The 16,937-nt window shown below is 35.2% G+C and overlaps 2 protein-coding genes across 3 annotated transcripts; one reads left to right on the forward strand and one right to left on the reverse strand.

The window, feature by feature from the left end:
- The first annotated feature begins 247 nt into the window (after positions 1 to 247).
- LOC117989861 (nuclear speckle splicing regulatory protein 1) lies at positions 248 to 4,317 on the forward strand. Its single transcript, XM_034977265.2, has 5 exons — positions 248 to 331; positions 428 to 572; positions 1,915 to 2,112; positions 2,244 to 2,409; positions 3,697 to 4,317. Exons 1-5 carry the CDS (start codon positions 315 to 317, stop codon positions 4,272 to 4,274), a joined length of 1,104 nt encoding a protein of 367 aa, XP_034833156.1. The 5' UTR covers positions 248 to 314; the 3' UTR covers positions 4,275 to 4,317.
- TH1 (negative elongation factor complex member TH1) lies at positions 4,313 to 16,634 on the reverse strand. 2 transcript variants are annotated; one of them, XM_034978529.2, is made up of 12 exons: positions 16,426 to 16,634; positions 15,855 to 16,080; positions 13,837 to 13,946; positions 13,150 to 13,257; positions 12,609 to 12,758; positions 9,381 to 9,511; positions 8,748 to 8,935; positions 7,550 to 7,790; positions 6,739 to 6,949; positions 5,947 to 6,087; positions 5,180 to 5,309; positions 4,313 to 4,576 (listed from the first exon to the last, which is right to left on the reverse strand). In XM_034978529.2, exons 1-12 carry the CDS (start codon positions 16,480 to 16,482, stop codon positions 4,548 to 4,550), a joined length of 1,722 nt encoding a protein of 573 aa, XP_034834420.1. In that variant the 5' UTR covers positions 16,483 to 16,634; the 3' UTR covers positions 4,313 to 4,547. The 2 variants fall into 2 exon arrangements, with proteins under 2 accessions (XP_034834420.1, XP_069360047.1); XM_069503946.1 differs by lacking the exons at positions 13,837 to 13,946; positions 16,426 to 16,634 and having other exon boundaries at positions 15,855 to 16,046.
- Between the last annotated feature and the right edge of the window lie 303 nt (positions 16,635 to 16,937).

Raw genomic sequence — 16,937 nt, forward strand, 5'->3', positions numbered from 1 at the left:
TACACGATAAGGGACAAAAATAGGTTAGCTACGTCTCTGTTTATGACATTAGTAACTTTATCTGTACTCTCTTTTTAGTGTGAATGAGAAAGCAAACGTTCCTTTGTCTAGATTTTTTACTCCGTGTACGTATACCTCAGACGTATACGAAGCTTCATACCTTGGATGCTTCATACCAATGTACTCTGTGGCTTCGCCTGCCTGGTTATTGGCATGTTATTGGTCTGTGATTATGATCAAAGAGTATATAATCACTACGTGATTGTCTTGACTCTTGATTGTGATAATATTATGTCGAATGTTATTGGTCTGTGATGTCGAACCAAAACAAGTAATATTTTTGATTATTTTATATGGACACGTATTAATTAATAATATAATATCCTAATTAGACAGCTGTTCTAAAACCAATTTTTAAATATTCTAGATATGGACTTATTTTACGTGACAAGTCTAAATCGCAACTCGCTTTCAAAGCTTCACACAATGTCTTTGGAAATGATTCAGAATCAGATGATGATACAGGAAAGAAACCTGTTCTTTTGCAACCAAGTGCTAATATAAATAGACGGGTAAGTTTTTTAAAAGTTTCTCGAAACATAATATGTTAAACTAGACACAAAACTTTGACAAAAGTTTTAGTTGTGTGCTGGCTCGAAATTTTCGCTTAATAACTTAGCGTTAGCACCTTAGTAGGACTACCTATAGATGGCTTAGTTTAGGTTAGATGCAATTCAATCATTGTTGATTTTCTCATTTCAGCCCAATAAATTAATTAAGTCTTCTTTTAGACTTAAATACAGTGACAATTGGATAGTTTCATGAAAAGGATCTAATGCAAGTCACAGTTTTACACTGGACAGATCATTGAAAGTTGATGTGACTCAGTAATCTGATTGGTGGAAGCTACATTGTGCGCGAGCACACTGAGACCTCTCATAGATTACTCTGTTATATATATATGATAGTGAATATGGGAGGTAGTTTATCTAAAAACTAACTCAGGTTAGGTTACATAATTTTCATCTAACAAAGTCCAAATTATTAACAAGAAAGTAGTAATCAGTACTCTGCCTTATACATTTTAAAAGAAATAGCAAAGGAGGTACCTACTAGGTTTCTTGCTGGATCTTCTCAGTAGAATCGGCTTTCTGAACCAGTGGTAGAATTTTGAGCATATCATAAGGACACATGCTGTCCTACATGAAATAAATAAATTCATTTCATTACATTACATTCTGCTGCTAATAATGCTGGTAATGCTGGATGGATGTATAGCTTCAGAAAACAACCACAGGAATCGGAGGTTTTAATTAGAGGCAGAGTGGGTCCTCTTTTCTAAAAATACCTTTCATCTTTCTGAAGCATCCCTATAAGAAATGGCATCGCATCAAGTGTGAAACTGAAAATTCCCAGAGCAACTGTTTATTGGGTATGCAGTATGCACACACTGATACAGATAAAGCGATGGATTGATTCTTAGCTGGCCTTATCAAGAAACTGTTTGTTTATTCATACATTCTCAGACTAATACTTTAACAACTATAAGGCTTATTATGTTATACAAAAAATGGAACAGTTCATGTGGAAAGCATAAGTTATACTCCTCTTCTGTGAAAGGAGTTTATTTGTGTAGGTAGTCCATGCGGACGAAGTCGCGAGCATAAGCTAGTTATAGTTAGTATATAAACATCGTATTAAGTGTAACATGTAAAATTTAACTCCTCACGCGCCATTTTAACTTTTTGTATGGAATTTCATGGCCAAAGTACGATTTTAGTCCATATTTTAAAGGTGAACCGTACTTTTGAACTGACATGACAGTTAACCCATAGAGTTAAAATGGCGTGTGAGCAGTCATTTTGTATGGTCTATAAATATTTTTCAATCTGAAGAAAGTTAATATTGTTGCAGTCCAAAATTTCACAAGAAAAAGCAATTATAGATGACCCTACAGTTTATCAATATGATGAAATATTTGATTCTATGACCAAAGAGAAAGAAAGCAAAAGAGAAAAGAAAAAAGATGAAAAGAAGCCAAAATATATTGATAATTTGATTAAAACAGCTAATAAACGAAAATTAGAAAATGAGCGTAGGGTTGAACGACAGGTAAATTAATTAGTATTAAAGTACATATTATATATGGGAAAGGGGATAGTTTGTTGGTAATCAAAGTTTCAATATTTCTTAAGTTATACAATAAACATACATAATAACTAACATAAATGATATTTTTAAAGGTGCAAAAAGAAAGGGAAAAGGAAGGTAATGAGTTTGCAGACAAAGAAGTTTTTGTTACTTCAGCTTACAAGAAAAAACTTGAAGAGATTCGCCAAGAAGAAGAAAAAGAAAAACGGGAAGAATATTTAGAAAACATAGGAGATGTAACCAAGCAGACTGATTTAGGTAGGTATTTATATCAACACCTGTTTTTATTACCATCTGAATGCAAGAATCCATGTCTAGTTTCCACCAATCAGATTATTGTAAGATGTTATCACAATATTATCTCTCAATAGTCTAAATTGTCTGTTGTGTTTAGACTTTGGATACGCTGCTCGACTTTCTAGGCTCTAATAGCTCTCTATGCTATCCTAGCTTTGTATATTTATTACTTAGTTGACCAGAGAAATTTAATGCGTGAACTTTTAATGGTTGTTTTCCCGCAGCGATATAATTTTGTCTTGGTAGTACAATCGATTTACAAAAAAAAAAAAAATCGAATCGTGACAAACAACACTCGAAAGCGACCTCGCATTAGTAATAATATCTCGGCGATAGCTTCGCGGCCGACCGTGTGTGCAGGCTAGTTTATGCCGCGCGATGTGTTGGTCTAAACATTACTTTATCGGCAACATGCGATTCAACTGGACATGGTAGGAAGGTTTCGTCCACGTTGGAAACCAAGTTTTCGTAACCAGCTACGAAATAAGATCAATATTTCGTCTTTTCGTCACTGGTTATTAATCAAGAATATTTTATCCGTTTGTAACGGAATAAGATTAAAATTATGTCGTTTCGTAGTAACCAGTTACAAAAAGACATTAATCTTATAGTCCGTTACGAACTCGGTCCCGGATAAAATACTCTTGATTAGTACGAAACGACGTAATTTTAATCTTATTCTTTTAGATTTTTGATTAATAACCAGTTACGAATAGACGAAGTATAAATCTTATTTCGTAGCTGGTTACGAAACATTGGTTACCAACGTGGACGGATCCGTTTAGAGTTTGGACTTTAGTAGTCATCACGAAAATGAACTGAGCCATACTTTTTTATCAAGATGTAAAGTTTGTAGAGTCAGGGCTTATAAGTAGAGTTATTTGTTGTTATAAATGTAGTACATTCAAGATGTGTTCTTGCTTGCAAGAGGTAGGTATATACTTTGGACTTAGGACAGGCCCCATGGGCAGCACAAATCGAAACTCAGCTGGGGCTTGGCTCTACCAGATATCTCATAACTTTTAAACAGTGAAAGCATTAATGAACTTGTGAGTCTTGGCAACCAAATTTACATGAAAATATATTTTCGGTGGGATTACTATTGTTTCTCACGCCTTTAAGTTGCTGAATATCTTTTTAAATTATTTCAAATGAACACTGTTTAGAACCTACTACTGCTGCGGGAGAACAGTCATTAAAATTTCATGCTTAATATTTAAATAAATGTAATGTAAATATATTTTTAAGGTGGATTTTATCGACATTTATATGAACAGAAGCTAGGATCAGATAAGGCTCCTAAAAGCATACAAGACACAAAATATAAAAATTCCGAAAGTCAAGAAGAAACTAAAACTGCTGAAGATAAACAAGATAAGGTTTCTACAAAGTTTAAAGAAAGTAAACAAAGAAATTACAGGAAGCGAAACTTTTCAAGTGATAAAAATTTGTCTGAAGGAGAAATCGAAGACTCCGAAAATGAAATCAATTTCTCTAATCTTGATGACATCAAAAAGTTCAAAAAGTCTAAATTAACAAATATTGATGCCGACTCTGACTTTTCCATTGACGACTCGAGTGATGAAGAAGACAGAGACGCAAAGGAGGATGCTACAAGTGAAAGTATAAGACCTGAAAAGACTGATGGAATAGTCACTAATGAAACTGATCCAATTACAACAACAGAAGAAGAGACGACTAGTGAAAATAAAGAATTAGAAGAGCCAAAAGTCAAAGTAGATATTTGGAAAAAAAGAACTGTGGGAGAAGTATTTGATCAAGCTCTAAAGAGATACTATGAAAGGAAAGCTTCTCGTGGGATTTAATATGAACTAGTTTTACAATGATATAATAAAAGTTGGAATTTGACAGTGGAATTTTATTTATACTTTATTTTCATTGACAAATAGTATAAAAAAAATATTACAATAATTTATAATGGTGTCAGCCGTTGAGTTGGTATAGTGTGCTACATCCCTAGCCTTGCTTGCCAGTTTCATGTAATGTTTCCATCAGAATAGCAGCAGCTGCAGTAATATAAGCTTTTTGAGGGTCAGGTAAAAATGTTTTTATTTATAAATAAAATTCATGCATTTTATTTAAACCACATAATGTGCTTTGCAGTGAACTGAAACAAAGAAAATTTTACATTAATGTCTAATAGAAAGAGAGCCAGCGCGTGCCAGACCTTCATTATTTTATAAAAGCTATTGCGTATTGTTCCCAACACTGGGAGGAACGTTTTTTGAATGTTTGTTTGGATCACGGTGGATTTGGGAGATAACAGGTAATAAAGGTGTAAAAAATCTTACATCAAAGTATAAAGTCTAATTTTTTAAGTTGAGAATTACTTTGACGTAAGAGCCACCATGGTCCAAACAAACGTTCCTCCCAGTGTTGGGGACAATATGCAGATAAACTTTGTTTTTATAAAATAACGAAGGTCTGGCACGCGCTGGCTCTTAGTCCATAAAATACTAGTGTAAATGAATGTTTCAGTTACTATTTACTATAATTTATTGTTGAGTTATTTTAAAATTGATTGAATTTTTAGATTGGTATAAAAATATTAATTTATTCTATCATATAGTATGTACACGTGTCCTTCAGTGGTAGTATGTTAGAAACCTTCACACAAGTGTTAACATCTACTCGGTGGGAGACCCGCGAACGCATAGATAACGAACGAGCACACAAACATTAATTTTTATAATATGTATGTTTAAATTACCTATGAATTCGGAAACAGGATCATTTTCGCCTTCTGCCCTCATGGTGCCTGTAATTTCTTCATTTTCCACCATTGGTAATACTAGTTGAACAAACTCTGGGGTATATGGGGGAGCTATTGCATCCAACACCTAAAAAGACACATCTCTTTAAAAAAAAGCGAAACAGCAAGTAGCTACATTAATAATATTAAAGATACATTTATCAACTGTAATATTGTATTAATTTTGTACAGCTGTCGTCCTGGACTCTGATCATGCAGTGGGTTATTTTTGATCTTTCTATTTGGCGATACCACACCCCCGACACTCCATACAAGTAAACTGACTTGATTACCTAGTACTACTACCGGAACACCGGCCTGTCCGCGCACAATATGTGTGCGCTACTACTTAACGTATGACAGGTCTAAGCGAAGTCAATGCAGCGGGACAACAAGGTGAGAATCGAGGGGGCGTGGAGTGAGGTTGCTCGTCGCATCGAAGGCGGAGGTCTATTTTGCCACCCGATTGATATCAACAGCAACTGCAGTTTCGGATTAGCGTTTTTTACGCGTATACGCTCGTTTTTATACGCGCATCTTTTGTCACACGCGCATCTCGTACGAGCGTAGACGCACTTATTGACTGACCCACCCCTGATTGGTACTGACTGACCCACTGGAATGAGTTCAGTTTATTGAAACACAAAATGCAGCGCGCGTATTACCATACGCGATGGGCGCAGAAAAATGGATAGTCTGAAACCACAAAAAAAATCGATGTTTACCTCTGTGATAAAATATCTTATGAGCGAAATATCCGTGTCGCCCCGAGTGACGCACTGCTTGATGTACTGCAGGACTGGCACGACACAGCCGCGGCTCAGCAAGTTGACCATCCGATCTAGTAACATTTTTTTGAGTTCCAACTAAAACAAAATAATTTATAATTACATATTATTAATGGCGAATTATAAAACAAGTATCAATAATTTTATTAACTATCAACTACACCAACCAAAATATTATCTAAACTAAATTAATTGGGCAAGGTTAATATTATCGTTTCTAGTAAACTAATTGATCTTTTCTACATAACCAAAATTTTTTACAAATAAATTAAGCTAGCATTTGGATTAATAAATGAGCCTCAAAATTACCAAGTTAAGTTAGTGACTAATTTTACAACTTAAACGCTTGTTTTGGCTCTGATAATTGAACCTCTCTGATGGCAGAACCGAATACGAGTATATTACGACTCCATGCAGTCATATCTGTCCTAGACCTTATCACCTTAGTGTTTTTGTAAAGCGCGAAACCAGAAGTTCACTAATGAAGTCCTGAATGAAGCGAGCCTACGAGTCCGAGTGGAGCGCAGGGTTCAAGTCGCGAGCGAAGCGAGCTGGCGACCTTCGTAGTGTGACGATGGTCGAGTAGGTGAAGCTGAATGGAGGGCCGACGATGGGGATCTTATAGTATTAAAGTACATTATAAACGTCGTTAAAGCGAAATAAGCCTAAAATCACGGGCATTTAGTATTCTATTATATTAATAAATCAATAAAATTAAATATGTATAACCTGTACTAATATTTCCAATTCATCTTGCGGTGATTCAAATAACTGGACCAGTAATTTCAGTAATCTGTGATGGAGCAATGGATGGCAGGACGCCACTTCGTCGAGCAACGCCAGGTGAACGGGGCAGTGCTCGGTGCACAGCTTAAAATACGACTTTTCCGTTACTACACATTCTACCCACACGAGAACGCCCATTCCCACCACTGGGAATCTAAAAGTAAACAATGTGATTATGATTACTTAATGATGATAATGCAGTCTAGGGGCGGTTACGCACTCAACCGATCTGAGTCCGTGAAAAAACATTCCGAAGTAGTCATAGAACTATGTATTTGTATGGTAGCTTATGACATATGACGTAGACATTTTTTTATATCCGTATTTTCACGGATTCGGATCGGATGTTTGCGTGATCGCTCTAAGTCTAAAGGATAGCGTATACCAGGAGGGCTGGGTCGGGATGCAATGCAACATCATTATCAACCCATTTCCGGCTCACTACTGTACACGGATCTTCTCTCACAATGAAAAGGGTTTTAGCCATAAGTCCACTACGCTGGCCTAGTGCGGATTGGTAGACTTCACACACCTTTGAGAGCATTATGGAGAACTTCCAGAAGATTTCCTCGCAATGTTTTCCTTCACCATTAAAGTGTGAATTAAGTAATATTTAATCGCTTAAAACGCAAAAACGTTAGAGGTGCGTGCCCGGGATCGAACCCCCGACCCCCGCATAGGACCCGACATCTTAACGACTAGGCTATCACCGCTTACCGCTAATTGAACTGAATAACAAAATAAGAATACAAACCTTATGCAGTGGTACAAAGAAGGTAGTTCAGCTATCAGTTCACTGGAGCTAGCCGAGCTGCTACAAACAGCGTGGATCTTCTCGATGGCTTGCACGGTCGCCTTCAGCTCGTCTTTGATCGGCCTGCCCGGCGCGACGCCCTCGCACACGCTAGCAGCGTACGCCAACAGATACATATATTTGGATTTGTGTTCTGGATTAAGTTTGCTACCCAATTTAAATAGCGAGTCCACGAGAAGTTCTGTGAATAAAATGGACTGAGTTATTGGATGTTGCATGTAATACCTATAACAGGATTTAATTTTATACAAGCAACTCATCATCATCATCATCATCATGATCAACCCATCACCAGCTCACTACAGAGCACGGGTCTCCTCTCAGCACTCTGAGAAGGGTTTTGGCCATAGTCTACCATGCTGGCCATGTGCGGATTGGTAGACTTCACACACCTTTGAGAACATTATGGAGAACTCTCAGGCATGCAGGTTTCATCACGTTAAAGCAAGTGATATTTAATACAAGCAACTATGTAGTAACATTTCAAAGCAAAAAGGGGTATGGGTTTCATCAACTGAGGACTGTCATTCCAGTTTATCGTCCTTTCTCAGATGATTGCATCAACACTTCTTTATTATCAAGTAAGGTTGCTGCTAAGCAGTAACTTAGCAAATAAAAAACTTAGGGTGTCCCAAAATTTACGCAAGATTTGAATTTGGTCACATTTGTGTGGTAATTTATTACCATAAAAAAGACGTGACAGCTGACGATTCAGGATTAATGGAAACCGGTCAAGTGCGAGTCAGACTCGCGCACCGAGGGTTCCGTACTACAGTCGTATTTTTTCGTCATTTTGCACGATACATCAAAAATATACATAAAAAACATCTGTTTTAGAATGTATAGGTAAAGCCCTTTTATACGATACCCCACTTTGTATAGTTATCTTAACTTGAAAATATTAACTATTTGTTCATGTACACATTTAAATTTTTTTTGTGATGCAACCACCAATTTCACGGTATTCGGATTTATTCCTTTACTTGTGCTGTAAGACCTTGTACCTACGTACCAATTTCATGATTCTAGGTCAACGGTAAGTACCCTATAGGTTTTCTTGACAGACCAGACAGACAATAAAGTGATTGTATAAGGGTTCGTTTTGAGGTACGGGACCCTAAAAAAGGCATAAAAATACCTAAAAAGTGCGGTATTCTCAGCAAGTGCACAGGAGGCGGTTCGGGTTGCGTGTACGCGCGGAACAGGACAGATATGTCGGCCGGGTTGAGAGCGCCGCGCGACAGCATGGCCGCCAGCGCCGTGCGCGCGCCGCGCCAGCACTCCCCCGGCGTCAGAGCCAGCGTTATAGGCGTCACGTCATGACCGCTGCAATACCAATGACAAACATATTGCAGTAGCCGGCTGTGAATATTGTACATCGACCTTTAGAAAGAGATTTCGGCTTCGTAGGCGTTGTCTCTATCACTCATACCTATGTGACGTGTTGTGGGTCTCTACGACAGAGACAACGCTCTTTTCAAAAGGTCGATGTAAAATATTTCCTGCCGGGTACTGTATTGTATTTAAATAATATATGCCGCATTATTTTAATATTGTTGTTTCTTATTTCTGTTTACTTTCGTTCTTTTCCATTCGTTTTTAAGAGAGGTTTTCGTACCTATTTTACGATAAGTAGGTATTATAAGAAAAGCGTAGACGTTCACAATCTATGGCTTCTGGTACTTATGGTAGAAATCTCTTTAAAGATATTTGACACAGGCCAAAACTCAATTTATGAACTAAATTATTCTACTTATTTTTCCGGTTTTACCTTTGCTGGGCGCATCGGGTTATTTCCTGACTGAGTCTCTTCATAATTGCTCCACCTCTTGGCTCTTGAGATAATATGTGAACAATTACTTGGCTATACACGTACGTGTGTGCACCATGACAAACCATTTTCTGATAGAATTTAAAAAGTTAGTCATCACAGCTGTAACTTTACTTAAAATAAAAAATATTCTACTAGGGGTCAATGACCCACTAATTGACTATTTAAGCGGGTTTTAAGCTACTTTATCAAATACACACACATACATCTACGCTCATATCTTAAATTTTTATATTAAAAAAATAGTTATTTATGCAACTGTTGTATAATAAGGGGTATTAAAACACGAATGCTGGATAATAGTAGGTATCACATAAACACTCAATACAATTAATTAATACCTAATTATCAACAGTTGCATACAAGCCTTTATCTACACCCCTAGGGCACCGTAATATGATAATATTACCGTGCCTAGGGCGTTTGTGCACTCATCTATATTCGGTTCGTATCCGTGATTCTTCGAAGTGGCCGACATACAAATACGTACATTCGATTCGTTTTTTTTTTCATGGCACAAAGGCCCATAATATTAGGATATAATAAAAGGAAAAGGTGACCGACTGATTGGCTTACTGAAACTTCGACCTTTTCACGACTCTGGATGGCGGCAAATCCGAGCGTCGCCCTTAGCCGTTTCGTATAATCGAATGTGGCACGCGCATGCGCGATGGATGCGATATTTCATTTAAATAATTAATTACTATATTTTTGTTGATAGAAATTTTATTGTGGCGGAAAATGTATATGCACAGTAGGTACTAAATATTGGTGTGCGTAATCCCAGCAAAATAATGTCGAATTTCTGGATTTGAGTTGGATAGATTTTTAGTGCGTAACGTCGTGTAATTGTGCGTGAAAGTTTTAAATTTGTGCGTCCAACCAATAAGTAGATATTCGAAAAAAACGCGTTCTGCCAGGAATACGTCATCCCAGCTACACATTTTTTCCCCAATGGATGTACGAGAAAAAAAATAGGTCCATAAATTAGTGCGTTTTAAGAGGTAAATGTGCGTGCTAAAATTAAATTTGTGCGTCATAACACTTCGAAGATATTCAGTTTTTTGCTGGGATAACGTTTTACCATTTCTTATATCTCTTAAACGGTTAAACGTATAGATGTGATTTTTTTACACATGTTGCTATGAATTTGTGCGTAATGTTTGTTAAAACAGAAGTTAAAAAAAAAAATTACCGTTCAGTTTTTATAATTAAAAAATAAAATAACGTTATTAGGTCCTAGTACTTTACGCTCGCTGTTTATACAGCTGTTCCCTTTTAGAGGGATCCATCCTAGATGTTTTTTCGCACTTAAGTACTTAGGTAGGTTAGGGAATATATGGGGCACTGCACCAGCTACTAGTTGATTCAACGTGATTTATCTCTATTTCTAGATTTTTTTTACTATTTTGTTACTGTTGATTATTTTTATTGTTATGTTAATATGACAAATTATGTTAATACAATAATTTTAGATTACCTACTTATTTTACAATCGGTATTCAGTCAGAATATTGATCAACTAAAACTTAGAAAATAAAAAATATATTGAACTGTTCTGTTGTTTTAATTTTCACTAACTATTATGTACGCACCTGTACTTAAGTGCGAAAAAAGTAATGGTACAATACTATCAATTTTGGAAGGTTAGCACGATATATGACACGGTCGCTTTTTTGTGGCTATTCAAACTTTGTCGGTTTATCATTGTATTGCGCATCTTATAGGTTTTTTGATTATATCTCTATAATTTATCTGTGTATTGGGCTATATTTTTGCAGATGGATAAATGAGCTGACGCACTAATTATTGTTAGAAATTTTAATTAGCCAACTCATAAAAAACTCGACCAATTAAATGTCGAAAAATATCGTAGTCCTGTCGTAGTAATTTTCTTCATAATTCAATAAATACTTAAAATACTCCAATAAAACTTGATAAGATACTGTGGGCCGTTATAAGGGACAAATCAACGGTATAAGTTTATCTTTAGAGGTCATATTTAAAGTACTAGGACCTAATAACATTATTTTATTTTTTAATTATAAAAACTGAACGGTAATTTTTTTTTTTAAATTCTGTTTTAACAAACATTACGCACAAATTCATAGCAACATGTGTAAAAAAATCACATCTATACGTTTAACCGTTTAAGAGATATAAGAAATGGTAAAACGTTATCCCAGCAAAAAACTGAATATCTTCGAAGTGTTATGACGCACAAATTTAATTTTAGCACGCACATTTACCTTTTAAAACGCACTAATTTATGGACCTATTTTTTTCTCGTACGTCCATTGGGAAAAAAAATGTGTAGCTGGGATGACGTATTCCTGGCAAAACGCGTTTTTTCGAATATCTACTTATTGGTTGGACGCACAAATTTAAAACTTTCACGCACAATTACACGACGTTACGCACTAAAAATCTATCCAACTCAAATCCAGAAATTCAACATTATTTTGCTGGGATTACGCACACTAAATATTGTGAAGGATTTTGCTTGTATTTAACATAATAAATACAAACTACAACGTTTTATTCCTGCAATATTTGTCAAGAACTTATGTTTTTCTTTAGTTATGACAAAATATTATGTTAGGTGCCAAGATTTTGCATTTTAAGATATGAGTTTAGATAAATTAGTGTACGAAACTCTACATAATTAGCTATTAAAACTTTCGTGTAGTACTATTAAAAAACTCGCCTGGCGACTTTATTTTCAATACCATCTATTATTATGCAACCGTTTCATAAACTACTATACCTACTTTAGTTATAAGTATTAATAATAACCTATTATGGTACCATATTTTTGTGGTAGTGTAGTGTTGACATTATTATAATAACATAGCTTGCGATCAACCTTGTAGCTAAAGCCTTTCTTAGCTTGCTACCCTGAAGAATAAAACAAATCGCATGTCCCAGTGGACATGCGATTTGGTAGAAAGTAACCCTCAAACCCCTAGTACCTGACTGGAGAGTGCCAATTGTTGATTACTTTATTCTTTTTTTAATTACACTAATACTGTTATCGTCCGATTTGAAATTTGTAGATTCCGTGTCACAAGGTTTTTTATTGCGTTTTGGTAAAATCTCGGTACGTGGTCAGCTAGTGGATCATTGACCCTACTGGAGTAATTGTGAAAGTAAATCGAAATAACTTACAGCACATTCAGTTACACTACTTTGCCAATCGTCTGAGCTTTGCAAAAATCCAACTATTGCTGATTTCAAAACTCTAGAAAATACTTCAATCTGTTGTGCAGCTGTGGATATACTTGTAATTTCACCTTGAAATCCAGCATCTGATATTAACTAGAAAAACACAAGATGTTTACGTGTATCTGTTGCGTACATGCAAAAGACACTTGGTTTATATTGGTAACTTATTTTTTTTTTTCAAAGAAAATTTGCCATTTTAATTTTATGACTCATATTTCGCTTTCCCCTTTAAATAAGCGTACCTTGCACTAGGAGTTCCAATCAAAATCTTATGTATAATGTTACTTCTTGCCTTGTTCTAAACAAAAAATCTGAGCATCTGAGCAGATTTTTTAAAATCATATTTACGAAAAAAACCAGTAAGTACCTAATTAAGTTATAATTGTCTTTGTTTTAGTTATCTTCTTGTTGATGATGTTGCACAAAAACTTTTTTTGCGGACCTTTCTTTTATTTTCAAACTAATTTGTAATTTATAATCTTACCTTTATAGTGAAATTCAACATAAGGCAATCAGGGTATTCCTCTGCTAATCTGTAAATCAATGACCTCCATGTTGGGTGTTCAATCATTTCTGTAAGCCAAGCAGGTGTCTAAAACAATTTATTTTGTCTTAAGTAACGATCCCACCAAAAACATAATTAATGTGAAAACAAGTAAAGTTCGGTATCAAGAAAGTGGGGAATTTAAAGCTTCACCAATCTGGAGAAAAGCTCACAGACACGTTCTTTAAACTACTATGAAAGCAATCCAAGGATGCTGTACATTTATAGTGTACATTCTTGTTTTCACACTTCTTAATTTTCACATTAATGTTTTTGTGGGATATCATTGCTATTCATAAAGTTAATTTCTATTTGTTAATAAAACGAATACATTCCTCACATCCTTACTATCGAACTTGGCTCCTTTTTTACCATCAGTGTTCAAATTAGTTTTCATTAGAATATTATTGATTTTTAATTTATATTAATTTAATATGGAATAGTTGGATAGATGAATTATCTTTTCCTTTGGACCTACCCCGTTGCAACCTCATAATATAGCAGATTAAATATTGTATTTAATATTCATTTATGAACAAAACAGTTTTATTAATTATTATTAGACTCAGACCTCTATTTTATTCTATTGGACAATGAAACCAACAAATTAAATTAACATATACTTACTTCACCTTCTTCAGTAAATATTGTATCTGCTTTTTTAGGATCAAATGTTTTAAAAATCATGTCCTTTAAATGGTTTTCAACCATTGCTTGTACCTCTGTTACTTTAACTCCTTTTGAAATAGAAAAATGAAACAATGGGGCCGATTCTCTTGTACACAATCTCTAAACTAAACTAAAATGACACGTCTAAATCTATTGCTATCCCTCTCATAATGTTGCTTGCGGAAAAGGATAGCACTAGATTTAGACCTGTTAATTTAGTTTAGTTTAGAGATTGTGTACAAAAGAATCGACCCCAATGTGGCTAATTCCTTTGTACACAATCTCTAAACTAAACTAAAATATCACGTCTAAATCTATTGCTATCCCTTTCATAATGTTGCTTGCGGAAAAGGAAAGCACGAGATTTAGACCTGTTAATTTAGTTTAGTTTAGAGATTTGGCCCCAGTGTTTTATTATTATAACTGTGACTGTGTGTGATACTTAATATGATACTTATATTTAGAACTAGCTTATTCCCGCGTCGTCCAACTGCGGGTTAAATTATCAAAACTCCTTTCTTAGCGGATCTCTACATTATAATAGCTATCTGCATGCCAAATTTCAGCCCAATCCAACCAGTAGTTTGAGCTGTGCATTGATAGATAAGTCAGTCAGCTTTTCCTTTTATACATATACCCTCTAACAAATAAACCTGGAATAGCGGTGGAATAGTTATACTCTGTTTTGTCTTTCTCTGTCATCAGTAATTTGACATTTGAAGGAAAAAGACAAAACAGAGTATAACTATTCCACTGCTATTCCAAGTTTATTTGTTAGAGGGTTAGATTATAAAAATTATAACATCCCATCCCATAAAATGACATGTCCCTGGTCTCTCTGGTGGGAGGCTTCAGCCATGGCTAGTTACCACCCTACTGAAGCTGTTATTAGGTATGTCACATTGTAGAAACCAATTAAGGGTATTATAAGTTTAAAATAAATCTGCCATATCTCCTCCATGTTAGACCATCATCACTTGGTAAGTTCGCAGTCAAGTCAACTTGTATCTAAAAAAATTAAAAAAAGGCCAAGTGCGAGTCGGACTCACGCAACGAGGGTTCCGTACTCGGTATTTTTTTCGACATTTTGCACGATAAATCAAAAACTAACGCATACAAATAAATTAAAATCTGTTTTAGAATGTACAGGTAAAGCGCTTTCATATGATACCCCACTTGGTACAGTTACTTTGAAAGTTGAAAATCTAATTGTTATTATTTGTTAATGAGCATGTTTAAATTATTTTTTGGGATGTAGTCACAAATTCACTTGTGCTTATAAGACCTACCTACCTGCCAAATTTCATGATTCTAGGTCAATGTGAACTACACTATAGGTTTTCTTGGCAGACAGACAGACTAATAGACAACAAAGTTATCCTATAAGGGTTCTTTTTGAGGTACGGAACCTTAAAAATAAAAATGCTGCCAACATAACATTCCTATTCATACTAATTATTTTTTTTAACCTATAGTGTCTGTCTGTCTGCTAGCTTTACTTACGATTTTCATGAAGTTTGGTACTGAGTTAGCTTCCATTCTTGGATGGACTTTGGCTATTATTTGCTGCGAGAAATCAGAGTTCCCACAGGTTTAAAAAACCTAAATCCTTGTGTACCAAGTTGTGGACATTATCTATTTGGTACAGAGATAGCTTGCATCCTGGAGAAAGATATAAGTTACTTTTTCTCCTGACAAATCAAAGTTCCCACAGGATTGAAAATAAACCTATATCCACATAGATGAAGTCTCGGGGTCTCATGTTACAATAACTGAGCTATTTAGCTGAAATTTGGAATGGAGAAAACTTGACTTCGAATGAACACATTTATTACATACTACTTTTTTGAAAAATCAAAGATTACCTATGAGTTTAAAACCTATATCCAAGCGGACGTAGTTGTGGGCATAATAAGTAAAATAGTAAATTATTGTAACACAAGTAAGATAAATTTAACAGATTCAAATAAAATTACCTCCAAGAATAAGCCATTCTGCCAATAAATTTGCCATTTGAGCAACAGCATTATAATTAATGGACAGCTGTTCAATAACTTGCTCTGGATTTCCTCCTGCTTGGAAATATCTTTTGAGCTGTCCAAATATACCTGGCTCCATTATATAGTCAGGCGTTTTAAACTTCTCCAAGCACTCTTGCAGAACTTCTTCAGGATTGTCAATGACATCTTCTGTACCTTCATCCTGGTGTTTATTAAAAAAAGTTAATTATTCAGTGAAATACGAGCAGTTTTCGCTTCGCTCAGGTTGTGTACGTTGTCGAGATAACTTATTACATGCAAATTCTCAAGTTTCTAGAGCCAGCTATTTGCACTGTATTATTAGTTGTTGGTCAGTTATACTCCTTTGATACAGGTAGGTATTTCACTTGTAACCCTATCCAATAGTGTACAGAGGGGGTAAAAGCCATGTGCAAGCCAGGCCTAACATTTCAAATGTACAGTATGGGCATTTGCCACTTGAGAGGCAATTAGTTTTTGAGAAATTCAATTCGTGGAAATGATTCTTGATGATGAAAGGCAAACTTACTTCATATTGGTGATTTGAGCCTTCCCAAATACGCTCATCTTCATATTGGCTAGGCATGGTGTAGATACTATATTTTCTGTTTTGTTTAGGTGAGATAATAATAAATTATGTACTTTATCAAACAGTACGGTCAATATCACATTTTTGTTAAAATGGTTAAAATCAGGCAGACGATTTTTGTTGGTATGAAATGGATTAATGGATGACGTCTGAAATGGACACAGCAGCAACCACAGAGTAATAACTCATAAATTAGGTTCTTCTCTTTGACTATTATAAACTCTGTGGCTTTGTGGTATTATTCTATCTACGGATTGAGAGGCGTTTTTGGCGGGAAACGCGAAATGCGCTTTTTAATAGGCTACTTGACTCTTTTTTTAAGTTGGTCTTAAATGGTTAATATTTGTCCTATTATATCAAAAAAATTAACACTATATTTTTTTGCGCCCTAATAACCGTAAAACTTTAATTTAAAAATATATTTTTCTTAGACAGGTGAAAACACTGGTCGG

Source organism: Maniola hyperantus, chromosome 2, assembly GCF_902806685.2.
Source record: "Maniola hyperantus chromosome 2, iAphHyp1.2, whole genome shotgun sequence".
Classification (NCBI taxonomy): domain Eukaryota; kingdom Metazoa; phylum Arthropoda; class Insecta; order Lepidoptera; family Nymphalidae; genus Maniola; species Maniola hyperantus.

What these genes read in the sequence shown, in the direction of transcription:
- LOC117989861 (XM_034977265.2), top strand. An exon ending in GTGCTAATATAAATAGACGG is followed by an intron (nt 573 to 1,914) that starts GTAAGTTTTTTA and finishes ATATTGTTGCAG; the next exon opens with TCCAAAATTTCACAAGAAAA. An exon ending in AGCGTAGGGTTGAACGACAG is followed by an intron (nt 2,113 to 2,243) that starts GTAAATTAATTA and finishes ATATTTTTAAAG; the next exon opens with GTGCAAAAAGAAAGGGAAAA.
- TH1 (XM_034978529.2), bottom strand. Translation starts at nt 16,482, where the DNA reads ATGCCTAGCCAATATGAAGATGAGCGTATTTGGGAAGGCTCAAATCAC. An exon ending in GTAGTGTAACTGAATGTGCT is followed by an intron (nt 9,512 to 12,608) that starts GTAAGTTATTTC and finishes AAATTCTATCAG; the next exon opens with AAAATGGTTTGTCATGGTGC. An exon ending in ACCCGATGCGCCCAGCAAAG is followed by an intron (nt 8,936 to 9,380) that starts GTAAAACCGGAA and finishes TTGGTATTGCAG; the next exon opens with CGGTCATGACGTGACGCCTA.